At 53.1% G+C, this 25,640-nt stretch overlaps 2 protein-coding genes across 2 annotated transcripts in view; one reads left to right on the top strand and one right to left on the bottom strand.

The window, feature by feature from the left end:
- RAB35 (RAB35, member RAS oncogene family) overlaps window positions 1-14,755 on the top strand; it is a 15,004-nt gene extending 249 nt beyond the window's left edge. Inside the window, 4 exon segments of the mRNA XM_006878264.1 lie at window positions 5,042-5,092; window positions 9,773-9,896; window positions 12,865-12,989; window positions 14,649-14,755. Of these exon segments, the coding sequence (XP_006878326.1) occupies window positions 5,042-5,092; window positions 9,773-9,896; window positions 12,865-12,989; window positions 14,649-14,755 (407 nt within the window).
- Window positions 14,756-17,874: 3,119 nt separating this feature from the next.
- The window catches only part of CCDC64 (coiled-coil domain containing 64), a 100,427-nt gene continuing 92,661 nt past the window's right edge, over window positions 17,875-25,640 (bottom strand). The window contains exons 7-9 of the mRNA XM_006865451.1: window positions 23,994-24,124; window positions 19,874-19,994; window positions 17,875-18,045 (exon numbers count right to left, since the gene is read on the bottom strand). Coding sequence (XP_006865513.1) covers window positions 17,887-18,045; window positions 19,874-19,994; window positions 23,994-24,124 — 411 coding nt within the window. The 3' untranslated portion in view covers window positions 17,875-17,886. The remainder of the gene's footprint in view (window positions 18,046-19,873; window positions 19,995-23,993; window positions 24,125-25,640) is intronic.

Genomic DNA, 25,640 nt, shown 5'->3' on the forward strand with positions numbered 1-25,640 from the left:
CGCGGCGCGCGCCGCGCCGGTCCGGCCTCACGTGTGACCTTGGTCAAGTCGCGCGATCTCTGGAGGGGAGCGACCCGGGTTCGAGTCCCGGGACTCTCAGTTTCCTCGCTGTGTGACCTTGGGCCAATTGCCTCACCTTTCTGAGCCTCTGGGAAGTGGGCTCTGGCCTGGCCCGCCGGTGTGCATTCACACCTGCTCTGTTGTAAAGTGAGCTCCAAGTCAACGTTAACTATTGTTCTTATTGTCAGAGTAGCCATTGTACGCCTCCGTTTTGTTTCCTGTGAAATCAGGATATCCCCAGAACCTTCCCCGTATGGTGGTTGTGAGGTTTAAAGAAGGTAAAAAGCACAGGCACAGGGCCTGGCCCATTTGAGCTGAATTACTAGTGTACGTGTGTTGTGTGGCTCAGTTTCCTCATCTGTAAAATGGGATAATAGTGCATCTGCCTCGCGGGCTGATTGACTGTCCTGCGAGGTGATGCACAGTGTCTGCAGCAGTACTGGCACACAGCAGACACTCAGTAAGTGTTGGCTGTGGATTACCAGGAGGTGGTAGGGACACGGGGGTGGGCTAGCCAGTAATGCAAAAGTTCCTGGGCCGTAGACACACTCCTTAGGGTGCCCAGCTCATTTCACCGCTCCATCAGCAGAGCCAGGGATGCTGCCTTGCACCCAATAGGCTGAATGAATGAGTATTAAAACAGGTAGGCGGGTTTCTGGAAGACAGTGAAGGGTTTTAGAGATGCTTGGAGTGTGGCAGGTGAGCAGGTTTATGGGGTGACCAAGAGGTCAAGGAGATGGCCCCAGAAGGTTTATGGAAGCATAGCTGAGGTGCTAGGATTATATGATGTCAGAGGAGGAGGCTGGAGAACCCATTGATTACAGACAGAGCAGAGTGGGGTGTGTGGCTGGACACTGAGCCTATGCCCAAGCACATGGGTTGTGAGACCCAGGAGACTGAAGGGGTGTTGGGGTGACGGTGTCATAGTTAGGTCAGGGAAGTGGGTGATTTATGGTCTCGCATATGAAGCTGGATTGGGATGTGGTTGGTGGTTTTGGACAAGGTGAACTATGGTTTAAGTTTCCGTGGTTGCTGGTGGAGGGGAATGATAAGGGGAAAAGTTAGGGCCTGACTAGGAAGGTGGAAGGGAGCTGGATTTGGAGGAGTCAGAGAGGTGGAAGGTGATTGATTAGTTGTGGTGTGCAGTTGGAGTCCTGGAGATGACCTCTGGATTGTTCCTGTACTGGACTTGATATTTGATTTCTACCCTATCCTGGGTTAGAGGGACTGGTACCACACTGACCTCAATCCTTTTGGAGTGTAAAACCAGTCTGCTGTGGTCAGGGGTCTTTATCCCTTTGTAAGACATCTAGACCCTGTGTGTTGAAATTCAACAATGAAAACTTCTAAACTCAGCAAGAAGATGCAGCTTGTTGACAAAACCCAGGGGGTGGTCTTGGCCCCTTTTTCATGGTACATTTTGTGAGGTATATTGATTTTTCACTCAGGAATCAGGTGTGGGAGAAGATTCACTGGGTCACCATTTCTGTGGTCTGGCTCCCAGCTTCATCTGAGCCTGTGGGCCTAGTGTATGGAAGAGGAGACTGATGCTTTAGCTTGATGGTTCTGCAAGTGCGCTAATAATACTCAAAGCTCAGTGTTTATGGAACTGGGAATAGTAGCCATGAAGTTCCAACTAAACTTTGGAAATTGAGCCAAAGGAGACAGGCATCACACTCTCCCTGAACTGGGGTCCTCTGTGTATGCTTCCTTAAGGCTCATCAAATGATTTCACAGATCCTCTCTCCTCTGAGCTTCATTTATTGCTGTGTAATATATCAGCTAAGGAAACTAAGGCTCAGAGGGGGTGGCTGACTTGCCCAAAGTTGCACAGCTTATCATAGTTAATGCACATCTCTGCTAATCTCTGCACGAGCAGCTGGTGTCAGGCCTGGCAAACAGTGGGCCCGCCATGAATGTGGCTTTTTTCGTGAATCTAGAGTTCTTCTTCCCACTCGGCCACATTGTACATGCTTCTGAAACATATTCCCTTGGCTTTTGCTTTTCCTCTTTATTTCTGAGTCCCTGGATTTCATCTGCAACCACTGGGCCAGAAGCTGGAGGATGGCTTGTCTGACAGAGCCCTGGTTGAAGTCTTTCATTTACAGATGAGTAAACTGAGGCTCCCAGAAGAAAAGAGATTTGTTTGAGGTTATACAACGAAGCACTTGTTGATAGTAAACGCATCACTCGAAGGTCTCAAGGCTCACCAGAAGGCTGGAATGGAAGCCACATTAGGGGACTAGCCCCCAAAACTAGCAAGAACAGGGAGGGGGTGTGCGGCAAGGCGCTGATGGGTGAGAGTAACTTCCCAGACTTCTGAGAGTCATCATGTGCTCCTTGTAGATGGGGCCCGTTGGTCAGGGGGGTTTGCCAGAAGTGGCCATGAGATGCTGCTGACTTTGACATTGAGGTTGTGGTTGTTAGGTGCCATCGAGTCAGTTCAACTTTATTTTTTAAAATAGAGCCCTTATTTTATTTCAGTACACATTGAAAAACATACAGTAACAAATAATCAGCGAAATGTTCACAGGGATATGAAATGTAAATCAAATAGAAAATACATTATTGGGGGAAAAGCTATTCCAACTATATGTTATTGCAACCCAGCTGAAGGGGAATAAATGGATAGTCTTTGAGAACTGCAGTTTGTCCCACTGACTGAGAGCAGGCTCCAGAGATGAATTGTAGAAGCCTTGTCCAGAGAACTTGTTGGCTTAGTTCCAAGGAGGAAATTTGGCTGAGTCCCCCTCTTAGAGACTCCATGTAACAGAGGAGAACTGCCCCGTGCGGTTGTCTTGGCTGTGATCTTTACGGGAGAAGATTGGCAGGTCTTTCTCCCGCGAAGTAGGGCTCTTTACTGTGACCATATTGAAGGTAGACGGGCACCACAATTTCCTCCCTCTGGTTGGGTGCTGCAGGTCCAATGGCAGCAGCAGGTTTTCTCAAGGAGGCCTCTGTCAGGACTTGGGGAAATGGCACTTCTCAGGTGGATTTCTGTCCCATCCAAGGGAAAAGTAGTCTGTGGAGGTGGTTGTGAGGCTGAAAGTGGCCACTGCTGTGGTGACTAGTGGCCTCTCTGCAGAGGTGCTTGGTGATGCTGAGCAGGGAGGGGAGAGGCCAAGCTGCATTGTGGCTTCACACAGACTTGCCTTAGATCTCAGACTTGGACTGATTTTTAAATAGGATCTCACCATCCCCCGTAGTATGGAAGCCGCTGCTTTGGCTCCTGTAGGTGCGACAGTGCAAGCGAGCGAGCATTAGGTGGCTTAGGGAGATTGTCCTGTGCCAAGTCCTAAATGCATGAGGCAGTTCTTTGCTGGCACTTACTAAGCAACCATAGCTCCGACTCATAGGAACCCTCCATAGGAATTTTGAGGCTGTAAATCTTGCAGAAGGAGCTCTGGTAGCGTAGTGGTTATGAATCTGGCTGCGAACCTTAAGGTCAGCAGTTCAAAACTGCCAGCCACTCCGTGGGAGAGAGATGAGGCTTTCTGCTCCCGTAAAGATACACAGCCTCAGAAACCCTGTACAGGGTTGCTACGGGTCGGACCAGACTCAACGGCATTTAACAACAACGAAGCAAAGTGCTAGAGCTCCTGGTGTGGTGCTGTAGGATCAGCACCCCTGCTGATCCTGTGAAGTACGGGGCTGAGGTTCGGTCCCACCAGTTACTCCTTGGAAATCCCATACAGCAGGGTTGTGATGAGTCGGAACTGACCTGACAGCACTTAACAACAACACCATGAATGCACAGGCTGAGGGAGCCAAGGTTGCCGTCTTGAGTAGCTCTCCGCCCAGAGGCCCAAACATCAGCTTTTTGCTGAGTAAGCTGGACCCAGAAGGCTCCGAGAGGAAGCCAGGGAGCCGGCAGGGCCAATGGGGTGTCGGCCTTGGGCAGAGTCTGGGAAGGACCCAGCCCAGGACTCTGCTCTCCTTGGGCTCAGCAGGAAGCTTGTCTGAGGCGCAATGAGGAAGTGGGTCTGAGAGAGAGCCCTGCCGGACCCGGGGCTGAGCAACAGAACAGGTACTGTGGGGCGCAGTACCTGTCTGTTGGTGAGAGCCTCACCCCACCTTTACTCAGTGGAAACAAGTTCTTCCGGGCATCCCCGGACAACATCCTCTCTAGAAGTACGCAGGAGATCGCTTTTGGGAGAATGTCTGGGAACCTCAGTTTTCACAGTGTAGTTGGAATTAGAGCTTCAGTGTGTCCCCAGTGTAGGAAGTGTTCCTGCATAGGATTGACCTTTGGAGTGGAGGGGTAGGGGATGGGGCAGGATGACTCGGGGACAGACCACCTGGAGTGTTGAAGTAAAGGGGAAGCCAAGTGTCTGAGGGTCCTCCTGACTTGGAATGAGTATGCCAGGAGTTGCTATGATGGCCCGAGGATTGGTGGTATAAGTGACGGCAGCAAAGGTGAAGGAGTATGGTGGCTGCAAGGTGCCTGGCAGGCAGCTCTCACTCTCTGGGTTTCAGGGTCTGTTTCCTGAGAAATGGCTCTTCCCGACTCTGTAGTTCTCTGGCTCTTCAGTTCCCTGGTTAACTGGCTTGCAAGTTGAAACTGCATGCATGATGTGCATTTTTCCAGGGACCAGGTTTAGATTGACTTTGGGGTTCAGTGTCATTTGGTTGACCTTCCTCCTGCCTTTTTTTTTTTTTTGTCATCTGGTACCTTCCTTTGAGTGGCTGGGGCCAATCCTTAGAACAGGCCGGCTCGAGTCCTTTCCCATCTCTCTCCAGAGGCTGTTGGGGCAGGTTGTCTTACACTGGGATGAAGGCAAGGACCAGGGAGGGAGTGAAGAGATGTTCTTGGTGTGTAGCTTTTTGGGGAGATAAAAATAGGCATTGAGGTGAGAGATGGGTCTCACTGAGTGTCATAGGAGTCAGGACTTCTCCCTTGGTGCCTCCCTGGAGAAGGATTGGGAAGGAGGGAGGAAGGGAGCCCTCAGTCCTCTTTCATCTCTTGGTTTCTGTCTGGCAGGTGTGGGCAAGAGCAGCTTGCTGTTACGTTTTGCAGATAACACTTTCTCAGGTGAGTGTCCCTAGGTTGCTGCTGGGGTGGGGGTTGGGGGGGGGTCGGGTTTCGGTTTCTAAATCCCCTTCCTGGTCCCAAGGAGTCCTGGTGGTGCTGTGGGTTAGGGCTAGGGCTGCTGTCAGCTCCTGTAAAGATTTGCCGTCTCGGAAACCCTTCATAGGATTGCTATGAGCTGGAATCTATTTGATGCCAGTGGGTTGGGTTAGGTCTCCCCTGGACCCCCCGGGTACTCTGGCTTTGCCTCCCACAGTGATGTGGCAGAGGCGGGTCTGAGAAAACCACCCTGAGTCCCTTTTTTTAAAATGTTTTATTGTGGATTATGTGATAGTTTACATGGGAGAACATTAGCTTTACATTCATCCTATCATATATTGTTTCATTGCCATGGTTACAATCCCCTCCATGCCTCATTAACCAACCAAAGGGTATATATACCCTGGGTCCCTTTTAAGTTGTCCTAAGAAATCTGTCCCCATAGTTTTCTTACCCATGGTCATTTTGTTCGCCAACATAAAATAATAATACATGTAACAAGGTATTATATGCTTGAGTAAAATTTCAAACAGTAAGAAAAGGCAGAACTGTCCCTCTACCTGTCTTCTGTGCTGACCTTTCACCTAGGCTCAGTGAGGTGTGTGGTTTCCCATCTCTTCTCTGAGCAACTTGCCTTCCCCACCAAATGCCAGGAACGTCCTTCCTCTAGCGTAGATGGTCTCTGGATCTCTGGAATGTGGATGGGTTGCACCTTCACTCACTCACTGTTGGCTGGTATAATGTACCTTTGTGGTCGAATCTGTCATAAGTGCTACCAAGTAGTTGAGCACGTTGTATATACAGTCTTGTCGCTGTGATACATTGTAAGGATATGCTGGTGTATTGTACAGGCCTCCTCCTACAGAATGGAGATAACTGGGTCAGAGGGAGCATGGTGGCTCCATTGAATAAGCACTGGACTGAGAACCACAGATCCATGGTTCGAGCCCATCAGTTGGTCCACAGGAGAAAGATGAGGCTTTCTTTTTCTGTGAAGATTTAAAGCCTCGGAAACCCTGTTCAGAATCACTATAAGTCAGAAACAACTATGTTAGAGGTTATATGCATTGAAAATGTTCTTCACTGCCTCACCCCTACCCCCCAAAAAAAGATAAACCTATTGACGTGTTGTTAGACTCATAGCCACCCTACAAGGCAGGCAGTGTGTAAATGCTCCATGAGTGTTTAAAGCGGTCAGCGTAATGGGAGCAGAGTGCCTCATGTTTTTCCCACAGAGAGGCTAGTGGGTTTACACCTGACCTTTTGGTGTGCCACTGTGTTACCAGAACTCCCTGTAGTTTTTCTTAGGTACTGCTAAATAGTCTTTTCACAAAACTGTACTAACAAACTCGTTAATGAAGGAGTTTGGAAGTGTCCCTCGCCAACTCAAATCATTCTGCCTTCTTAGTTGGCATCTTCATTTTTGCTGATAGGCAAAAAGAGGCGCCTCATTTAAATTTGTGTTTCCCCCCAAACTGAGGCTAAGCATGCTTTCATCTGGGTCATTATAGAGGCTGGGTTGTGTTGGTAACTGGGGTGAAGGACTGACCCGTGATTATCTTGGGGTTCACTTCAAGGGCTTGAGGGCAAACTAGAAGTCATTTAGTAATTGCTGATTGCCAGGGTAAATGGGGGCCCTGCAACACGCTGGTGGGTTCTCCCTGTGACCCTGAGCCAGTGACCAAGTCTCAACCCATCTGTAAAGTGTGAATAATAATAGTCTTTCCACAGGGTGGTGGAAGATTACCTCGTGATACATGCTATAGTGTTTCTCCACCAGTATTATTAGGTATTTGTCACTGTTAACTTCTCTTCAACTGTTGTTGTTTTTGTTATGTGCCATCGAGTTGGTTCTGACCCACAGCGGCCCTGTATTGGGTTTCCAAGGAGCTGCTGCTGAGCTTGAACCACCAACCTTGTAGTTCAAACTGACCTTGCATTCCAGCACATTATCCCACAGCGCCACACCAGGACTCCCAGTAAATTAGTGAGCAGCCTTTAGCTCTGCTCCTAAATGTTCCTCTTCTCCAGCTCCTCATCTAATCATCTTCCAAAGCCTGGAGGACTCTTTTGCAGTTTCTCCTCGTTTTGTTTCAACTGATGCTTACCTAGTCCAGACCACTGTGGGTTCTAGCCTGAAGTGGCACAGTAGCTCCGACATAAGACTGTCAGATCCATCCTAATAATGTGGCTCTGGACCAAGGTGCTCCACTTGTAACCAAAAGCCTGGTGGTTTGAGTCCACCTACAGGCACCTGGAAGGAGCCCTGTTAGTGTACTGGATTAGGTGCTGGGCTGCTAACCTCAGTGTCAGTAGTTTGAATCTACCAGTTACTCCAAGGGAGGAAGATGAGGCTTTCTTATTCCCGTAAAGATTTACAACCTCAGAAATCCTATAAGGATCACTTTGAGTCGGAACCAACTCTGTCCATGGCACACCACCACCACCTGGGATTCGACGTTCGAAAAAATCAACTGTAGAAACCCTGGGGAGCATAGTTCTATGTTGGCAGCGGGTATGCTCTGGCTGAGGCCCCGTCCCTCCTCAGCACCTCCCTGTTACCTGAGCAAAGTTTGCTGCAAGACTTCTCCACCTTAGTGCTGTGACATTTTGGGTGAGGGAGTTCCTTGTGGAACTGGCCTGTACATTGCAGGATGCCTTGTTTCTCTCCACTCAATGCTGGTACCACCCCGTTAGTGGTGACAACTATAAATGCCTCCCTGGTGGTGCTGTGAGTTAATGCGCCAGATTGCAAAGCTGTTTGAACTGCAAGGTAGGTGGTTCAAGCTCACCAGCTGCTCCTTGGAAACCCTGTGCAGGGTTGCTATGGGTCGGAACCAACTCAACGGCACTTAACAACAACAACAACAACAACACCCCTCAGCCTGGTGTGGCGCCTAAGGGTAATGTGCTGGACCGCAGGGTCAGTTTCACTCTCAAGGTCAGTAGTTCAAACTCATAGCCACTCCTTGAAAATCCTATACAGGATCACTGTGAGTTGAAAGTGACTGGACGGCACTTAACAACAAATGCCCACTGCCATTGACTTGCTTCCAACTTACAGCAACCCTACAAGACCAGAGTAGTGTATGGTGTCTGAGAGTGCATCTTTACGGGGACAGCCAGCCTCATCTTTCTCTTGTCGACCTTGTGGTTAGTAGTTCAACATTTCCACACCACCAGGGCTCCTCAGAAATGCTACCATCATTACTAATGTCCCCTGGGGACAAAATCACCCTCAGTTGAGAACCACTGGTTTATAGTCTCAGCATGGCGTTCAAAGGGCTTCATAATCTGTTCCAGTTTGCCTCTCAACTTCCTCATACTGTTTGTTCCTTCTCTTGTTCGTTCCCTCACTTTGTCCACTTACTCATTCAGTTAGCTGGTAGCTGTTTACTGAGCTCCTGATAGTGCTGGGTGCTGGGCCCCACCCTTTGACGTTCTCTGGGCCTGGAAGACTCCACAGGCTGGCTTGTTCTCTGCATACATTCCGTGTGTGCTTTGGTGTGCACTCTGCTTCTCTGTAGGATGTCTGCCCTCGCCTCTTCTTGGCCTTTAACATCTGAATAGTTCTTACTTATTTTGGGCGTCTTGTCTCCTAAAACAGAGAGCCCTGGTGACTCACAGGTTAGTTCTCAACTGCTAACCAAAAGTTGGTGGTTCACACCTGCCAACTGCACCATGGGAGAGAGATACGGCTGCTTTTGTAAAGATGACAGCCGTGGCAAACTATCGGGCAGCGTGGGAACTCTGCCCTGTAGGGTCACCGTGTGGGGAATGGACTGCATAGCAGTAGGCTTGGGGCTTTCTTTTTTGTTGTTGTTTTTCTGTCCTACATGTTAACTTTCAAAAGGATCAGCCTTTGGGCTGCAAAAATGTCTGCTCCATGGTAAGCAGTCAAAGTGTTGGCTCCAGTGTCGCTTCCAAAAGGAGCAAGAGCACGCATGTTTGACCTTTTGTAAGCCCGGACTAGAAATTCTCTCCTGGTCTTCCCAGGCCCTGATTAAAACCAGCTCTATCCCTGCTTGACAACGGCTCACGGCCTCCCTCTCCCTGCCTTGCACCTCAAGCTTGACCCCAACTTGCAGTGCACGCGCGCACACACACACACATATACCAGTGCTGCCTTGTAACTCGCTCCTCTACCTGGAATGGGCTTTCAGACGGCAGGTTGGAGCAGTCTGGGTCTGAGTTAGTGTTCTTATTGCTAATTGGTCTCAAGTTGGTTCCAACTCATAGCGACCCTGGACAGGGTTTCTGAGGAACCACTGGTGGGTTTGAACCACTGATCTTGCAGTTAGCAGTCCAATGCTTATCCTGTAGCACCATACCAGGACTGTTTGTGGGTTAGGAAGTACATTTTGTGGGTCTTTAAAATGTTTTGAGAGAAAGGAAAAGTCCCAAGGCTTTCATAGGTCTCCCCCTGTTCTCAGACCCCAGCTGACAGTTCCCACCCTGACCACTCTGTCACCTCACCCGCTCTCGTTACCTTGGTAGCACTTGTCTTAGTTGTAAGGACTCTTCGTCCTCGCTTTGCTGGATTATATTTGGTCTGATACTCAGCTGAGTAGAGACTATCAGGGGTGGGCCCTGGTCTCCATGCAGCCTGGAATTGAGCACTGTGACATGGTGCCTTGTGTGTAGGCAGCTACATCACCACCATCGGCGTAGACTTCAAGATCCGCACTGTGGAGATCAATGGTGAGAAAGTGAAGCTGCAGATCTGGGACACGGCTGGCCAAGAGCGCTTCCGCACCATCACCTCCACGTGAGTCTGCCTGCCGGCATCGCCATCCACCTGGGTACCAGGGGCAGGTGGCACCATGGCGTGGTGCAGGTGGCACTGAAGGGGGCAGCCTGGGACTCTGGGGATGGGAGTTTCTTGTTGGCCCTGGTTGGATTGCATTTGGCTGCCACAAGAGGGGCCGGCCACTGCCCATGGGTGGACAGTGACTGGACATTCGCTTCAGGAGTCTCTCAGGGAAGTAGTTTTGGGATCTTGGAGCAGGCAGCTTCCCCTCTGACCCTCTCTGGTCCTTGAAAAGGCCAGCAGCAGCAGGAAGTTCAGCTGGGAGCTGTGCTGGGCCCTGCTTGGGTGAGTGGCTTCACTGCTGTGACCAGGGACACCTGGCCCCCCCAGCGATCGTACCGCTTCACTGCTGTGCAGCCCCTTTTGTGGTTTGTCACTGTGACAGGAGGCGAAATCCGGCACCGGCTCTGGACAGAAGCCCTGGGGAGGGGCTCTGGGATGTTGGGCTGGTGCTGAAACAGGTTCCAACAAAGATCAGACATTCATGGTGTGGCTCCGTTCTGCTGGCCCCCGGGGTGGTGTTCAGGACTAGCTTTATGGTGCCAGTCATGGAGCTTTGGGTACCCAGGGGTTCCCCCTGACCTCCGATAGAGGAGCTGCTTTGAGAGGTGACCCTGCTCCTCGTGACGTCAGGCCTGTCACCGGGCCTGGAAGCTGTTGGGGCCGCTTCTCTAGGAATCACCTTTCCCTCCCTGCGGAGCAGCTCCTCTGCCACAGGTATTGTCAGGGGACCAGAGAGCCAGTCCTCCCTGTAGCTGGGCAGAACCCCAGCTGAGTGCCCTTCCTGAGTTCCTCAGGATCCTAGTGGATTGAGGAGGCGACTACTACCAGGATGGGGCTCATTTGACACTGGGGTGTCACTAGGTCCTTGGTTCCCTGTGCTGGATGCAGCCCAGGGGCTGCCTGCATGGAGCTCTTCCAGCCTTCCTGTATCTCACCAGCCACCAGTGGACCCCAAGGAGAACGGCCAGGACCAGAGAGTGTCTGGATAGATGTCCTCACTCTGGGTTGGAGACTGTCATTCAAGGCTGCTCCTACCTAATCTTAGTCAATCTTGATAGTACCCTGTATTTATGCCCATTTTCTAGACAGGGACACTGAGGCCCTGAAAGGTGGCAGAGTCTTGGCTTGGCTGGTAAGTGGAGGGGTCAGGATTTGAAGATGGGTCTGTGGCTCCAGAGGGCCCATGCACCTGACCAGTCCCCCTCTTCTGTGTTCCCCAGGAGGCTCCTGTGATACCAGCCCTGCAGGGAGGAGCAGAGCACACTGGGCCTGTGGGCACAGGAATGCTGACTGTGCTGGGCCTGGGGCCTTTTGTTGGCAGGAACCCCTGCCTTGCCCCTGTCTGGCCTACAGGCTGGGTGGCTAGGGGACTGGTACACAAGGCTTTGCATTCTGTTAGGAGACTTGGAGGCCTTACTCAGCTGCCTGAGGGCATTGTGGTTCTCCAGGGCGCTTGGGATTAGGAGGGGTGGCCCTATATTCAGTGGCCAGCTCTCCACTGGCCGCCCTTCCTCTCTGTATAGGGGCTGGGGGCATGACCCCTTCTTAACTTCTTGACTCTGGCTCTTGGGGTGCCGGGGCCACAGGGAAAGGAGGGCACTGACGGTGATGCTACCTGACACTCGTGCAGAGCTTGGGGACGTTTCAGGAGTTTGGTGTCTTGTCAGGGAATCAGCAGTCGGTAGAGTGGCGTGACCTTCGATTCAGGGCATTAAAAGAGAAACTAAAACCACATCCTGTTAGCCTGTTGTCCCCCTTCTGACCTGAGAGGCGGCAGTGCTGGCTGGAGGAGGAGTTGGGGGCAATGTGGGGGGTCAGAGGTGATGAGGAAGAGGACTCCTTTGAGACCTGGCCCCTTGGGAATGAGACCCAGATGTTGTTCCCCCTCCCCCCCCGCCAGCCCCACACCCCCCGGGGTCCAGGCTGGTGGATGACCTTGGCTGTGGCTGTTAATGGTGACAGTGATCAGGAGCCTTTCTACTAATGCTCAGACTTGTGGACACGTCCCGAGAACACGGGCTCGGGGCTCGGGGCCTGGGCTCCCATGGTGTCAGAGCCTGGGAGGGACTTAGCGCTGACTGAGGGCGGACTGTCTGGCCCCGGGTGGGATTCTGCTCAGGGGCACCACCTTGTGGTGACAGACGTTGTCTCCTTCATTCCTCATAGCCTCCAAGAGGGATCACCATCAGCCCATTTTATAGCTGGGGGAACTGAGCCTCAGAGAAGTGAAGTGTCCTTTCATAGGTCAGGGTGGGTTTTCTTCTCAGCCTGGGCTGGGCCTGCAATGGCAGGCAGGTCAAGGGTATGTACTCACATCAGGACCGGGTTGGGGAGGGGTGGGTACTGCTGGAGGTCAGGAGGGGAGCAGCCTGCACTGTGGGGAGTCTTCCTGAGGGACACATTGGGTGATTCTGTAGTGGGGGCATCCTTCTCAGGGTCCCCAAGCCATCTGCATGCATGGGGATGTGCTAGCGGTTTGGCTGAGGAACAATTTACGTCCTCCTTCCTTGCAGGCCTAGCTCGGGTCCTGGGGTCTGCACACTGAGGATAGTGAGTGTATCAGGGCCCCCGCCCTAAACCATCCCTAACCTCCAGGTGGTCACAGCTGGTGCAACTTCTTGGAATGGCATTTGATGAAAATAAATTCGAGGAGAGAGAACGTTTATAATAAAAAAAAACTCACAGGGGTAACAGTTTATCAAATTAAAAATTACTTGAATTTTAGAAATAAACGGCCTAGAAAGTGTTTCACTCGAGGAGCTGTGCTTGTGGTCGCCCCTCAGGCTGAGGGCTTCCTGGGCCCAGTGACCTTTCCTGTTGCCTAGGGTGTGGTCTGAGTGTGGCCAGGGAGGCCTGGACTTGGGGTGACTGGCAGAAAGTTCTTGCCCAGGCTGAAGGTGTGATTCAGACTTTGACCTTCTAGGTATTATCGGGGTACCCATGGGGTCATCGTGGTTTACGATGTCACCAGCGCAGAATCCTTTGTCAATGTCAAGCGGTGGCTTCACGAAATCAACCAGAACTGTGATGACGTCTGCCGGATATTAGGTGAGGCCACAGGGGTGAGGGGGGTGGGAAACGGGACCCGCAGGTACAGGTGGGGGAGCAGAGCCAGAGTTTACTCTTTTCTGTCTTCAAGTGGGGAACAAGAATGATGATCCTGAGCGTAAGGTGGTGGAGACAGAAGACGCCTACAAATTCGCTGGGCAGATGGGGATCCAGTTGTTTGAGACCAGTGCCAAGGAAAACGTCAATGTGGAGGAGGTGAGGCTGGCCCTGGCCCTGGTGGAGCCTCGTCCCGCTCCATGCTAGCTCTCAGGGCACACTAGCTGCCATGTATTGAGTGTCCGCTCTGCACCAGGCTTTGTGCTGAGCACGCCAAAGGTGGTCATGTTTTCAGGGGAAAATTACACAGTAAATCAGGTTTCTCGTTGACAAGTTCCATACACATTGTTCAGTGACGTTAGTTACACTTTTCAGAATGTATCAATATTATAAGTGTGTTCTGGTGGTTCTGTTTCCATTGCTCTAGGTTCTCTAACCCCCGAATTTTCTTGTCTTAGCTTTAGAGTAGTGGTTGATCCTTGGTGTTAGTTCATTTCTCATTAGTCTTCTGAGGTAAGTGTAATTATGCCTACGTTTCAGATAGGGAGAGTGAGGCTCCCAAGTGGTTATATAATTCTAGGAATGTCTCCCAGTTCTAAGTAGCTGGAGGAACCCTGGTGGCACACTAGTTATAACCACTGTGCTAGCAACCAAAAGGTCAGCGGTTCAAACCCACCAGCTGCTCTGTGGGAGAAAGCTGTGGCAATCTGCTTCCGTAAAAAAATTAGAGCTTTAGAAATCCTATGTGTCACTTCTACTCTGTCCTACAGGGTTACTGGGAGATGGGACCGACTCCATGGCAGTGAGTGGTTTGGTTTTAGTTAACTAGCTGGATTGAACTCAGATAGGTCTCTCAGCAAAGCCACGTACAGTGAGGGACATGCCTCACTGACCGTGTGGCTCGCTGTCCTCTTCCCTGACAGCAGCATTGTCAGGCTCTCCCACTGTTCTCCCTGGGCCCCGACCTCCCTGCAGACCATGCTGTTTCTGAGGGTGCGGGGAGGAGAGGGGCTTGTGTTGGGCCTGCGGGGAAGCAGTTGTGATGCTGAGGGAAAACAGATCTTTAGCCACAAGCTGTGTGGCCCCACTGCATCCTGGGAATGCACGGTGGTGAGAGGAGGGTGACTGTCACCTGGGGAGAGTGCAAGTCCCTGCCTCCCAGTGTGAAGATGGCATGACATGGTTACATCCCTGTTATTAAAGGAGAATGGTGTAGACGGGCACATGGAATCTCCCAGGCTTGGTTTTAGAAGGCCCCTAGGGTGACCTGGGAAAGGGTGTAGGCAGTAGCAGCTCCACCTTTATGTATCTTGTCATAAGATTCCAGTGAAAGAAATGGGGTTCTTTTGCTGCTTAAAAAAAGAAATTGGAGCTTGTGGGTGGGTCTTTGGTGTTGGTCGTTTTTGGCCTTTAAATGAGCCGATCTCCTGGTACGTCTTTCCAGAAGGGGTTTGCAGATGCTTGCAGTTAAGGCCCCACACACAACACAAAAGGGAGGAGTGTGTCAGACTGGCAAGCCGGGCTGCGCAGGCAGGCGGGCGGGCAGGTGGGCTGGTGCCACCTCGCTGCTCTGAGGTCACCTGCTTGCTCTCATTTCCACAGATGTTCAACTGCATCACAGAGCTGGTCCTCCGGGCAAAGAAAGACAACCTAGCGAAACAGCAGCAGCAGCAACAGAATGACGTGGTGAAGCTCACGAAGAACAGTAAACGAAAGAAACGCTGCTGTTAATGGCCACTGGCTGCCGCAGGGACTGCACTGCGGTCGCTCCTCGGGGGACAGTCTCAGTTCTGTGCCGTTATTTAAAGAATTCTCTCCATGTTTTTGTATCTGGAGGCGCCGTCGGCACTTCCTCCCTCTTCCCCCCCTCGAGTGCCAAGAAGGTGTTGGACAAACCTGCCCTTCCCTGCTGGTGCCCCTGCCCTGGCCCAGGCACCTGGACCTGGCTGGGATGCTGCCAGCGCATGGACGAGTCACCAGTCTGTACATAATGTATATTGCGTTAACCAGCCGCAGCCCCTCGTCCTGCTCTGGCTTTTGCCTCCTAATGCCAGCCTGCTGCAACAGACCCTGATCCCACCCCTTCCCGAAGTTCTCTCTGTGGAGACAGGACCGCGTCTGACCACGTCTTCTTCCACCCGGCCTGGGGGTGTGGGCCCCCTGTTATGTCTCTCCTGCAGCAGGTGTTGGTTGCTGCCCAAGCCTGCGCTATCTCTGCCCCTGCTCGCCTCCCCAAGAGGGGAGCCAAGAGGCCCCACATTCCGTGAGGACGCCAGTCCTGTCTCCAGTCTCTTCTGAGCCACAAGCCTGGGTAGGGGAGCAGAGGCACCTACTTTATACCAAATGTTCCAATCCCAACAGAAAGGTAGGGAAAGGTTTTGCAGAGGTGTGGCTGCCAGGAGGGCTGGAGTTCTTTTAGGTAAAGACAGTTCAGCCAAATCCAATGAATGAAGTTCCACCCACTTCTTTGCTCTCCCTGCACTTTGATTGGCATGGCATCCAAACTTGTGGCTCCCCCAAGCCCAAGGCCACTGTGGGCCAGTGTTTTTAGTTGGTCTCGTGGGGCTGGGTTCCTGGCAGTCACTTTGCCTTTCTGTTTTTGATGGGGATGGTGACCAAGCCTCCCGCTCTGGTCGGTGCTCCGTCCAGGGTCCCCACCGGAATTCTGGGGGCTTTATAGAACTTGAGTTGTGATGGGGGCTGCTGGACAGTGGGACGACACCTGAGTTGGGCTGACTGGCAGCTGTGGACACTGACAGACTGAGTACGAAGGTGACACGAGGCTTAGGTAGGAGGAGTGATGTGGGGGAGGGAGGGCTGGCAGCTGTGACTGGCGTGCCCTGGAGGGAAAACCCAGGGGCATCAGCACAGATTATGGCCCCCCTCACCCCTGCTCCGGACACCTCCTTTACCTCCCCTCCACCCCAGAGGATCATGGGATTTGATTTGTTTCCTTCTGATGGACAATCACGCCACAACTCACACTGCAGATTGTGTAGACACTGCTGGAAGTGTTTGTAATCCATAGACTGAGGGTTTCTTCTGACCTTCTGCTTTCCTGGCCCCACCATGGAGCCGTGGGACAGTTGGGAGTTCTGGGGGCCGGCGGCCCTGCTTTCGTCTTGCCTGGGATCAATGAAAGTGGAAGCCTGACCTCAGTCATCAAGACTGTCTTGGTGGGACATGGGTGCTGCTAGGGACAGGTGGAGCTGGGGCTCTGTGGGGAGGGTGGGCATACGTGACTGCTAACAGGGCTCAGGTGAACCCCGTGAGTGCAGATTCACACAGTAAGGGCAGCCCCAGCTGGGGGTGCATCCCCAGGGTCATACACAAAGGAGGGGGTGGGATATCCTGGTGGAGCCGATGTGAAGTTTCCTGTCAAACAAACTTTTCACTGGTTTGCTAGGATTATTTCTGTACGGAAAATTTCTAATTATGCTTTTTAAAAAAATACTAAAAATAAAGGCTCAAGCTGCCAAATTTTCTTTCAGGATCTATTTCCTCCAGCTGTACTCTGGGTGTGTCCTGCCTGCGCACGCATGCTGAGGACCTAGGCCACCTTCCCAAGCCATCCTTCTCTGGGGAAGGCAGGTCCAGGCTGCACGTCCCTCTGCCAGCCAGTGGCCGGCACACTGGTAAAGAGGCCAGGGCAAATGTTGGGTCCCTCTTGTGTCAGTGGGGGTAGTGGAGCATGTGTTTCTGCTTGTTCTGCCTGCCATCTCTGCTCCCAGAGCAGCTGTCACGGGTGACAGAGGCCCCCACCTCAGGAGCTGACCTTTCCAGCTGAGTCACCGGTGAGGTCCCTCTCAATGGGACCAGGACTCCCACCTGTCCCTGTCAACTGCCTGCTGACCAGTCAGTCTCTTTGGAAACTCAATGACTGAGGCAGGAAGCTCTGTAGAAACTCGTTTTATTCTTTATTCAGACTATTTTCAAAAGAAGCAGTGGTGCGCTGTTTTTCTAAAAATATGCCTTTATAGATTTATATATAATATGTATATTATAAAATCCATACATGTATTTACAGGATTGCTACATACAAAAGTTACAGCACTGTGGTATGTACATATCTATAGGGACATTCTTGCCACTCGCCCGTGCTGCTGTGTTTGCCAGGAGGCAGCTGCAGGGGACTCCGGCATCGCCTGGCGCCTCAGCAGAAGGTGGGCGGTGGCGGCTGAGGAAGGGGCTTAAGCAGTAGGGGTGGGGCTCCCAGCAGTGCCCTGTCCACCCCCCACCCCCATGCCAAGGCTGCCCTTGCCCTGGGGTGGCTGACCACAAACCCCAAGGGGGCTATCCTGTGGCCTGTCCGGGCAGACTGTTTCCGGGAGACGTGGAAGGCCTAGAAAAAGAACCCAGCCCACTGGGTCCAGTCCCCCAATTGGGGCCAGGATGGCTCTGGAGGGACAGGGTCCTGGCCCTGTGCCTTGGCCTCCTGTACACCTGCCCAGAGGTGCCAGCAGGACCCTTCCTCACCCCTCTGCCAGGGCGGGGAGGCTGGCCAGCGGGGATGGGCGGCCTCCTGTTGCATGCAGAGAGGGCCTCCGTATCTTGTGCCCCCTGGATTTAGAAGCAGTGCCTGGAGGCTGGGCACTGGGTGGGTGTGGGCTGGGGCCTAGGTCAGAGGGGTCCAGCTCAGCAGGGCAGCTCAGTGAGGGCCCGAGGGCAATGCGGCCTGGGCCTGCCTTGCGAGCCTGGGTGCTGCCACCCCTCTGTGGAGGGTGCCATTCAAGGGCAAGCCAGGCCACTGCTCCCACCCAGGCATGTGCCAAGGACCTCCTGGTGACAGTGTGCTGGGCCCAGCTCAGCCCAGGCCAGCACGCAACCCGGCTCCTCCGACTTAAATCCTCCTGAAGAAAGAGAAGAGCCGTTTGCCCTCGGTGGTGCTGGGCTGGTCCCTGTGCCCCACATTGCCCCTGGAGAAGGAAGAGGCTGGCTGACTCCGCTCCTTCAGGTGCTTGTCCTTCAGCTGCCGGTCGATGACCCTGTGCATGTCGTCCTGCAGGGAGATGGGCGGCTCAGCAGGGATGTGGGGCTGGGTGGGGGACAATTGGGGCAGTGCCAAGTGCAGAAGGACATGAGATGAACACGAGATGAGATGAGATGAGTGAGGGTCCCACCCAGGACTGCCCACCAAGAAGAAAAGCAGTGAGTGAGAGAAGGAAGGGGCCTCACGGGGACGCTGTTGCTCCTTGGTGGTGTCGTGTCCCCCGGTGGACACTCAGAACCTTTGTCCCTAGAAACCAGAGAACTCTGTCCCTCTCCCTGGCCTCCAGCATGACCAGCCTCATAGGGTTGGCTGTGTGCCTGTTATTCTGTTCAACCCCCTACCCACTGTTTACCCTGAAGTCCTAGGGTGACCTCAGCTGGCTAACTCTCCTACCCAGTGACCTGGCTTCTGTGGGCACCTCCAACCATGGCAGGGAGGGAGTAGGAGGCTGGGGTGGGGAGGAGCTACACACTCCCTTCCCATCCCCCACTCCTTGTGGCTGAGGGCAAAGGTGCCATTGTCCGGGTGGACTTCCTCCACGCAGGCCTGAGCCCTTGCTCCACCCTACCAGGTCAGAGCAGGGACCCCAGCAGCTCCACTCTCCATGAGACTCCACTTGATAGAGGGTCCAGCCACTGGAGACCTCTGCTTTCGAGACATGGCCAATGGCCCTGTCAGAGTTGATCCCTGGACCCTTCATTCTTGAGCCTGGTGGCTCTGGGGTGTCCTGGGAACAAGACACCACCACCTCCCATCAGCCGTGCCAGCCACGCCCAGGTGAGGCCTCCCATGCTGAGGGCAAGAATGGGTCCCACCATGGGTGTCACTCAAGACAGTGCAGCTGACTTGAGTAAGCACATGCCCAGGTGGCGGTGCGGGTGTGGGTGTGGCCCTGGGTTCCTTTCCCCTCACCTCTCCTCCCATCCTAACCCTTCACTCTCCTCCCTGCTTACTCCCTCCCCATCCTCCAGTGCCCCCAACTCAGATCTCACTGGGAATTTTGGAAAGAAAAAATCCTTCCAAAGAGGCCAAAGTTTTCTCCGGCCCGTTGTAATCTGCATTTTTACACTCTTAAGCCATCCAATTCATTAAGGTAATTCCTTGAAATTTGTCTTTAAAATGTTTTAGCCTACACATGCACACGCACACATGTGCACTGCTCACAAACCCACACACGCCAGGACTCCTGAGGAGGAGGGCTCAGGTCAGCAGCAGCCTAATCACTGGCCACGTCTAACGAGGTGCCCGCTGGACAGGACGATAATGGGGGGAGGGAGGCTGGGTCTTGGTGGCATGTCACACTGCACAGATGATGCTCGGCAGACACGGTGGCCACAAGGGGAGGCGGCACAGGCAGGAAGCAATGGTGGCGGGGTGGGAGGAAGGGCTCAATCTCACCTCAAAGGCAGGAGGGGTGAACAACTAAAGCTGTTGATACGGGTACTGAGAAAGGCCACTAGATCAGAAACCAAAGGAGCCAGATAGTAAAGAGCCCTGAGGAAGCAAACTGCAGCCAGGAGAGAAGAGAGAAGAACAGGGCTGTGAGCCAGGGCCCAGCGTGCTGGGGGGAACCTGGGCCAGCTTCAGGTTAACCGGCCCCAGGTGACAGGACTCACACTGTGAAACCACCTGTCTGGTGCCTGCTGGGTTTTCTTGGGAAGAAACTGGTTCTACTCAGTCTTCCCCAGGAGTGGGGCGGGGAGGCGGGGGCATGAGCCCCCCATAGCATCAAGTGAGGACCAGGATCACTGCTCACCCATGTATGGACTCTCCAGTAACCAAGTAACGGCCTCTCTTTACACTGACGGAGGCTCAGGGACCCCAGCGCCTCCTTTACCTGCCAGGCCTCTAGCTGCTGTGAGAGGCTGAGCTTCTGTTGAATGGCATCCAGTAGCTGGCTGTTGAGTGCCATCAGGTCCATCCGGCACTTGGCGAGTTCTAGCTCCACAGCATTCTTCCTGCCGACAAAGGGGAACGAGGGAACAGGCCTGAGCCCCAATGCTTACCCAGCAGCGGTGACTGTAGCAGGCACTACGGGCCCTGGTGGGGCTCTGGGCTGTGTTGGACTGCCCCATTAGTCTCTCAGCGGGAGAAAGCGGAGGCTGGCTGCATCTGGAAGATGTACAGCCTTAGGAACCCCTATGGGACAGTTCCACTCTGTTCCAGTGTCACTAGGAGTCGGGATGGGCTCCATGGCAGTGGATTTTGACAAACATCCTATAAATTTTCAGAACCAACCTGTAGATGAAGTGACCGTTTATCAGCCCCACCTCACGGATGAAGAAACAGGTTCAAAATGGTTCAAAGAGGAAGACACTTTAGTCAGGACTGGAATCCAGAGATCAAAGGCCTCCCCATAGCACAATGGAGCTACTAATCTCTCCCCAAACACAGATTCCCACCGGAAGGGGCGTTGTTCCCGCTCAGGGGCGGGCTCCTTTCGTGTGCCAAGCACTTCTCTTGCGAGCCCGTCAGACAGAGGTGCGCCAAGGTACTCAGCATGGTGAACCGCACAGCGTAGCTACTCTCCACATTTCACTATCAGCAAAGGGGTTCCGAAAAGCACGAGATGGAAGCCATCACAGTGAGAACATGGGCACTGGACATTTACTGCCCATGGAGAAGGTTCCTGATGGACAGCTGCGTGGAGGAAAAACCCCAAACTAAGACCTTAGACGATATAAAAAAACCCACTGCTCTCGAGTGGATTCCGGCTCATAGCGGTTCCCAGACAGGACCATGCAGCCTCGTCTCTCTCCTGTGGAGTCACTGGTGGGTTTCAACCGCCAACCTTGTGGTTTGCAGTCCAGTGCTTACCCTACAGAGCCACTGGAGCTCCTTAGTAAGATGCCAGTGTTGTGGAATATTTGAACGACTACACAAAAATTGCAAGTGGGTATCTCTGGGTTATAGTCCTTGATAGGGAAGCCCGGCTTGCAAGCTTGTATTTTCACGTTTTGAACTTGCTACATTCCTAATTCAATGCAAAATACTTTATTTCTCGGAGGGGGAGGCACACGGTAGGAGGCAGCAGGCCCTGGTAGCCCGCGGTCTTGGCCTCCTCTCCCGCAAACGTGTGTCTGAAATCACGGCGAAGACACGTGTCCTCGCGGTGCAGGGCTCGCCTGCAGCCCTAGGGAACGCCAAGTGCTTTGGCCGAGGAGCAGCCGGAAGTAGAAGGTGGGCTACACCTGTAAAGCGCTCGCGACTAGCACTTCCTCTTCAGCCCACAATCCACCGACTTAGACCCGCCCCCGCCTCCTCCCCTACTCAACGCCCGCCCCGCCCGCACTGCGGCTGTGGACTGCCGCAAACGTACAGACCGCTCCAATAAGCGTCGGGGGCTCAGGTGCCGCAGGACGCCTCTGTCACGCCCGCTGCTACAGGCTGGCGGCGTTGGTTGCCACGGACGCCCATCGCCCCTTCAGCCAATGAATGTTCGAACAGACGTCCTGGAGCCTCGCGGCGGCACTTCAACCATTTCCCGGCAGGTGGCGCCAAGGCAGTCTGGAGCCCTGGGAAAGTGCTGACTAACGCCCCGGGATCTATGGGCCCAACCGAGGAAGCAGCTGCCCATTCTCGGCGTTGCGGGACGCCCTGCCTTCCCCCCGACCCCCACTCCCACTCCCGAGGGAGGACCTGCCATGCCCACCTCCATACTGCAGCCTCGGAATGCACCCTGGGGACCATTTCATGAGAAACCCCGACAGGAAAAGCAAAGCTACAGAAGCTTCTGAATTAATCTACTAATCACATTCTAAAACCTGAGTATTTCAGAGGGCTGGCAGAGCTCCATGTTTAACTAAAAGCATGAGTAACGGCTCCGTCTTGCTCCTGTAAGGCAGGCCACACGACCTGTGCCCAGGAAACAATCCTCCGGGATTGTTTTTGCTTTTAGTGAGGGCCTGTCACTTGTAGCCAGTAGAGCAGCTGCTTACCGGAAACAGTGATAGTAGGAGTTGGAAACAGTGATAGTAGGAGTTCAGGTATCTGGTATCGTTCCTGCAGTCATGAAGGAAGGATGCTGGGACTGGGGGTGGGGGTTGGGGGTGGGAGGAGAAGAGGGCTCACCCCTGACTACCCACTACAACTATGGAGTCTGGGAGGATGGGGAGCCCCAACCCCTGAGATTCCGATTGAATTGTTCTGGGGAGGCCCAGAAGGATTTTAATGTGCAGCCTGAACATTACCCAATATGCAAGGTAAGCATGGGCTGACTGTGATTACTCATCTATAGTGAGCAATTTCACATTATGCTTGTAGGTCTGGTTGGCTTTTGTCTCTCTCCCAACCCCACAGCATCTGCCTGCAGAATGGAAGCCTTTCTTCAAATGTACAATCTCTGAGAGGGACCCAGAAAGCAAGGTAAGCACGGGCTGACTGTGCTTGCTTACTAACCTACAGTGAAACAGTAAGTAAGCACAAGTCAGTCCGTGCCTACCAGGATTAAGAACCATCTCTGAAAGTCCTATACAGGCATGGGTGGGGAGCCCTTTAAATGCCAAAGTCTGCGGTCTCAGTGCCTGTGAACCGAGTTCATATCATTTGTAAGGAGGAGAGAACTATCCTTCTGGAATGATCTGAGCCCCTCTGCCCTTTCCGCACAGGGCCAGTCCTCCTGTACTGGGGTCCAGTGGCCTCACTCGAGTCTAGAGAGGAGTACGTTAAGCCGGCCCCTGATAGCGTCATCAGTGCCAAGGGCAGCACTAGGAGGCTTGGTACCCACTTGGTGGCTTCCTCTGTCCCCCTGGACACCTCCTCCCGCCTCTCCTGCACTCTCTGTTTGTGTTTCCCACCCACTAGGCTGATGCCTGGAGTCCTGGTGTGGCACTATGGGTTAATGCACTGGACTGAAAAGTTAGTTTGAACCATAAGGTCGGCAGAGCAAGCTCACCAGCCACTCCTTGGAAAATCCTATACAGGGTCCTATGGGTCGGAACCAATTTGAAGGCACTTAACAACAACAAAATAGGTATGTCTGTGTGGGGGCCAGGGCTGGTCCCTTCTAGTATGGCTCCTCCAATCTTAATTACTCATCTGCTTTGCTAGCTGACAGCCTGGACTGCTAACTTCCTTCTGCTTTTGATGCCCAAGAAGCCTCCAAAGCCAAGCCACTGCCACCACATCAGTTCCAACTCATAGCAACCCCAAAGGACAGAGTAGCGCTCCTAGAAGGTCAATATTTACAGTGGCTGACAGCTTCATTCTCCCACTAAGTGGCTGGTGGGTTTGAACCATTGATCTTGTGGTTAGCAGACCAACACGTAACCCATGACATCATCAGGGCTTCTGTTTATTCCCAACGGGCTTCCTTAATTAGTGATTGAATTTTGCCATTTTATGACCATTTGTAGCACACAACACCATTCTTTGTTCCTAAAGGTATGCTCCCCCTCTTCCTCCTACTTCAGATCACACAGCTTCTCAAGCATTCACTGAACCAAATAAAATTGTAAAGCTCTTTAAAATATATTAAGTGGCAAAAAGCTAGGCATACTGAGTATCGATCATCCCACTGATGTTAAAAAACACAAAACCCAGCAACTACGGCATATACAGAGCTCGAGTGGTGCTTGGCTAGCTTGGCTGCTAGCTAACCCAAAGGTGGTTGTTTGAGCCTGCCACTGGCCACCTGCTCCCGTAGACTTCAGCCTCGGAGACCCTACAGGGCCCTTCTTCTCGGGCGTGTAGGGTGACTATGGGTCAGAACTTGGCAGTACCTAACGGCAATACTGCGTACACGCCTACGAATACTTAGGAGGCAGATCTTCACAATTCATACACCCACAGCTTTCAACAGTAGTGTCCATCTGTGAAGCAGAATGGGACTGCGGTTGGAGAGGACTAGCAGAGAGCCTCTAAGTTTTTACCCTACTCTTCTTCTGCCTGCTTTAATGTTTTAACTGAGCATTGCTTGTATCACTTGAATATACAATCAAATATGCACACTCTCTCACTTGGCAATGGCCTCGTCCCGGTCCCTGATGGCCTTCTGAAGCTGCTCCTTTGGCTCCTTGTCATCGGAGGTCACCCGGAGCCGGTCTCTCTCCTCTTTCAGTGCAGTCATCTCCACACTCAGCAGCGTCACCTAGCACGAGCCCAAGGAGAAGGAATGTCATGGGGAAAAGGAATGGGAGGGCCCGTGCTGGCCCAGAGCTCCTGAGTTCGGGTGCTAGAAGTATCTCCTGATGATCAAATGCCCCGGGAAGGCCTGGCTACAGTGAAGGGACCACGCAGTCCTAACCTGCAGCCATGAGGCCAGATCCTCTCTGCCCCCAACACACCCCTTGACCTGGGATCCAAGGTGCTGAGCTCCTGTCCACATGGTCCCCACTGGCCCTGGGTCCCATCACTCTGCTGACAGCCCCCACTGCTTGCTGCTGCTTCTTCGTTCACCTCCCCTGGTCAAAGTCACATGGACTTTCGACACCTAATGACTTCATCTCACGCACTCTGGATAGTATCAGGGGGGACCAGTCCCTGGAGGACATCATGCTTTGTGGGGAGTCGGGGAAAAAGAGGAAAATCTCATGGAGATGAGCTGACAGAGTGGCTGCTAACAACGACTGTGGGGATGACTGTGCCGGGCCGGGTGTGGTTCTGTTGTACCCAGGGTGCCTGTTAACTGGAACCAGCTCGGTGGCACCTAACAACAACGGTACCATTTGCTTCAGTGACTGGCACCCCAGCCAACTCGGGTCTGAGTCACCCCTGGAGGTACCCTGTGCCGATGAGGTGCCTTCCCAGTAGTACCCTCCTGCTGGACCAGGCCCCTCGACACTGTGAGAGCGGCGATGACCCACTGGACCCTCTGCAGTGCACACCTGTCGTTTACTAGTTACTCATCATCTCAAATCCCTTGCTCTTTTGGGGCACTCTAGGTTTATGGGTGAAGTCCTGGTGTGAGGCTGTGGGTTAATGCGTCAGACTGCAAAGTCCTTTGAACTGCAAGGTCAGTGGTTCAAGCTCACCAGCTGCTCTTTGGAAACCCTATGCAGGGTCATTATGGATCTGAATCGACTCTATGGCACTTAACAACAACAACAACAACAGGTTTATGGGCATGGCCTTCCATAAAGGGAGCCAGAGGAGGGACGTCACTGCCTTTCCTAAGCATGCCCAGGTGATGGGTGGGGGTGGGGTGTTGATGTCCAGGGGCAGATTCTTTGTCTTTCCTGTGAATTCTGAGCTACCAGCTGGATGCACTGCCTTGTCTTCCTGCGTATGTAAGCAGAGCATGTTTCTGTGAGGTCAGACAGGAGTTCACTGTCACAGTGTGAGGCTTTTCCAGCAGGAGGCTGCAGCCACACAGGCTTACTTCCCTCCCACAGGGCACAGGGGCCACCTCCCAGGTCTAAGCACATGGAGACAGAAGGGCACCGAGCCGAGGCTGTCTGGAGACACCTCCAAGTTGCCAGGCCCTGAGGAGCACCAATGTCCAGGAGATCTGAGGGCACCGGTACCACGGGCCACAGCCTCTGTCCTCTCAGGACACTGGCAATGAATGAATGCCTGTGGTCTGTACTGCAAACACCTGGAAGCGGCAGGTGGGCGGTGTGTGTGGGGGTGCATAGTTGGCAGGTGCATCAAGCCCTGAGGCTGAC

The sequence above is a fragment of the Chrysochloris asiatica genome, unplaced genomic scaffold (genome assembly GCF_000296735.1).
Source record: "Chrysochloris asiatica unplaced genomic scaffold, ChrAsi1.0 scaffold00078, whole genome shotgun sequence".
Lineage (NCBI taxonomy): Eukaryota > Metazoa > Chordata > Mammalia > Afrosoricida > Chrysochloridae > Chrysochloris > Chrysochloris asiatica.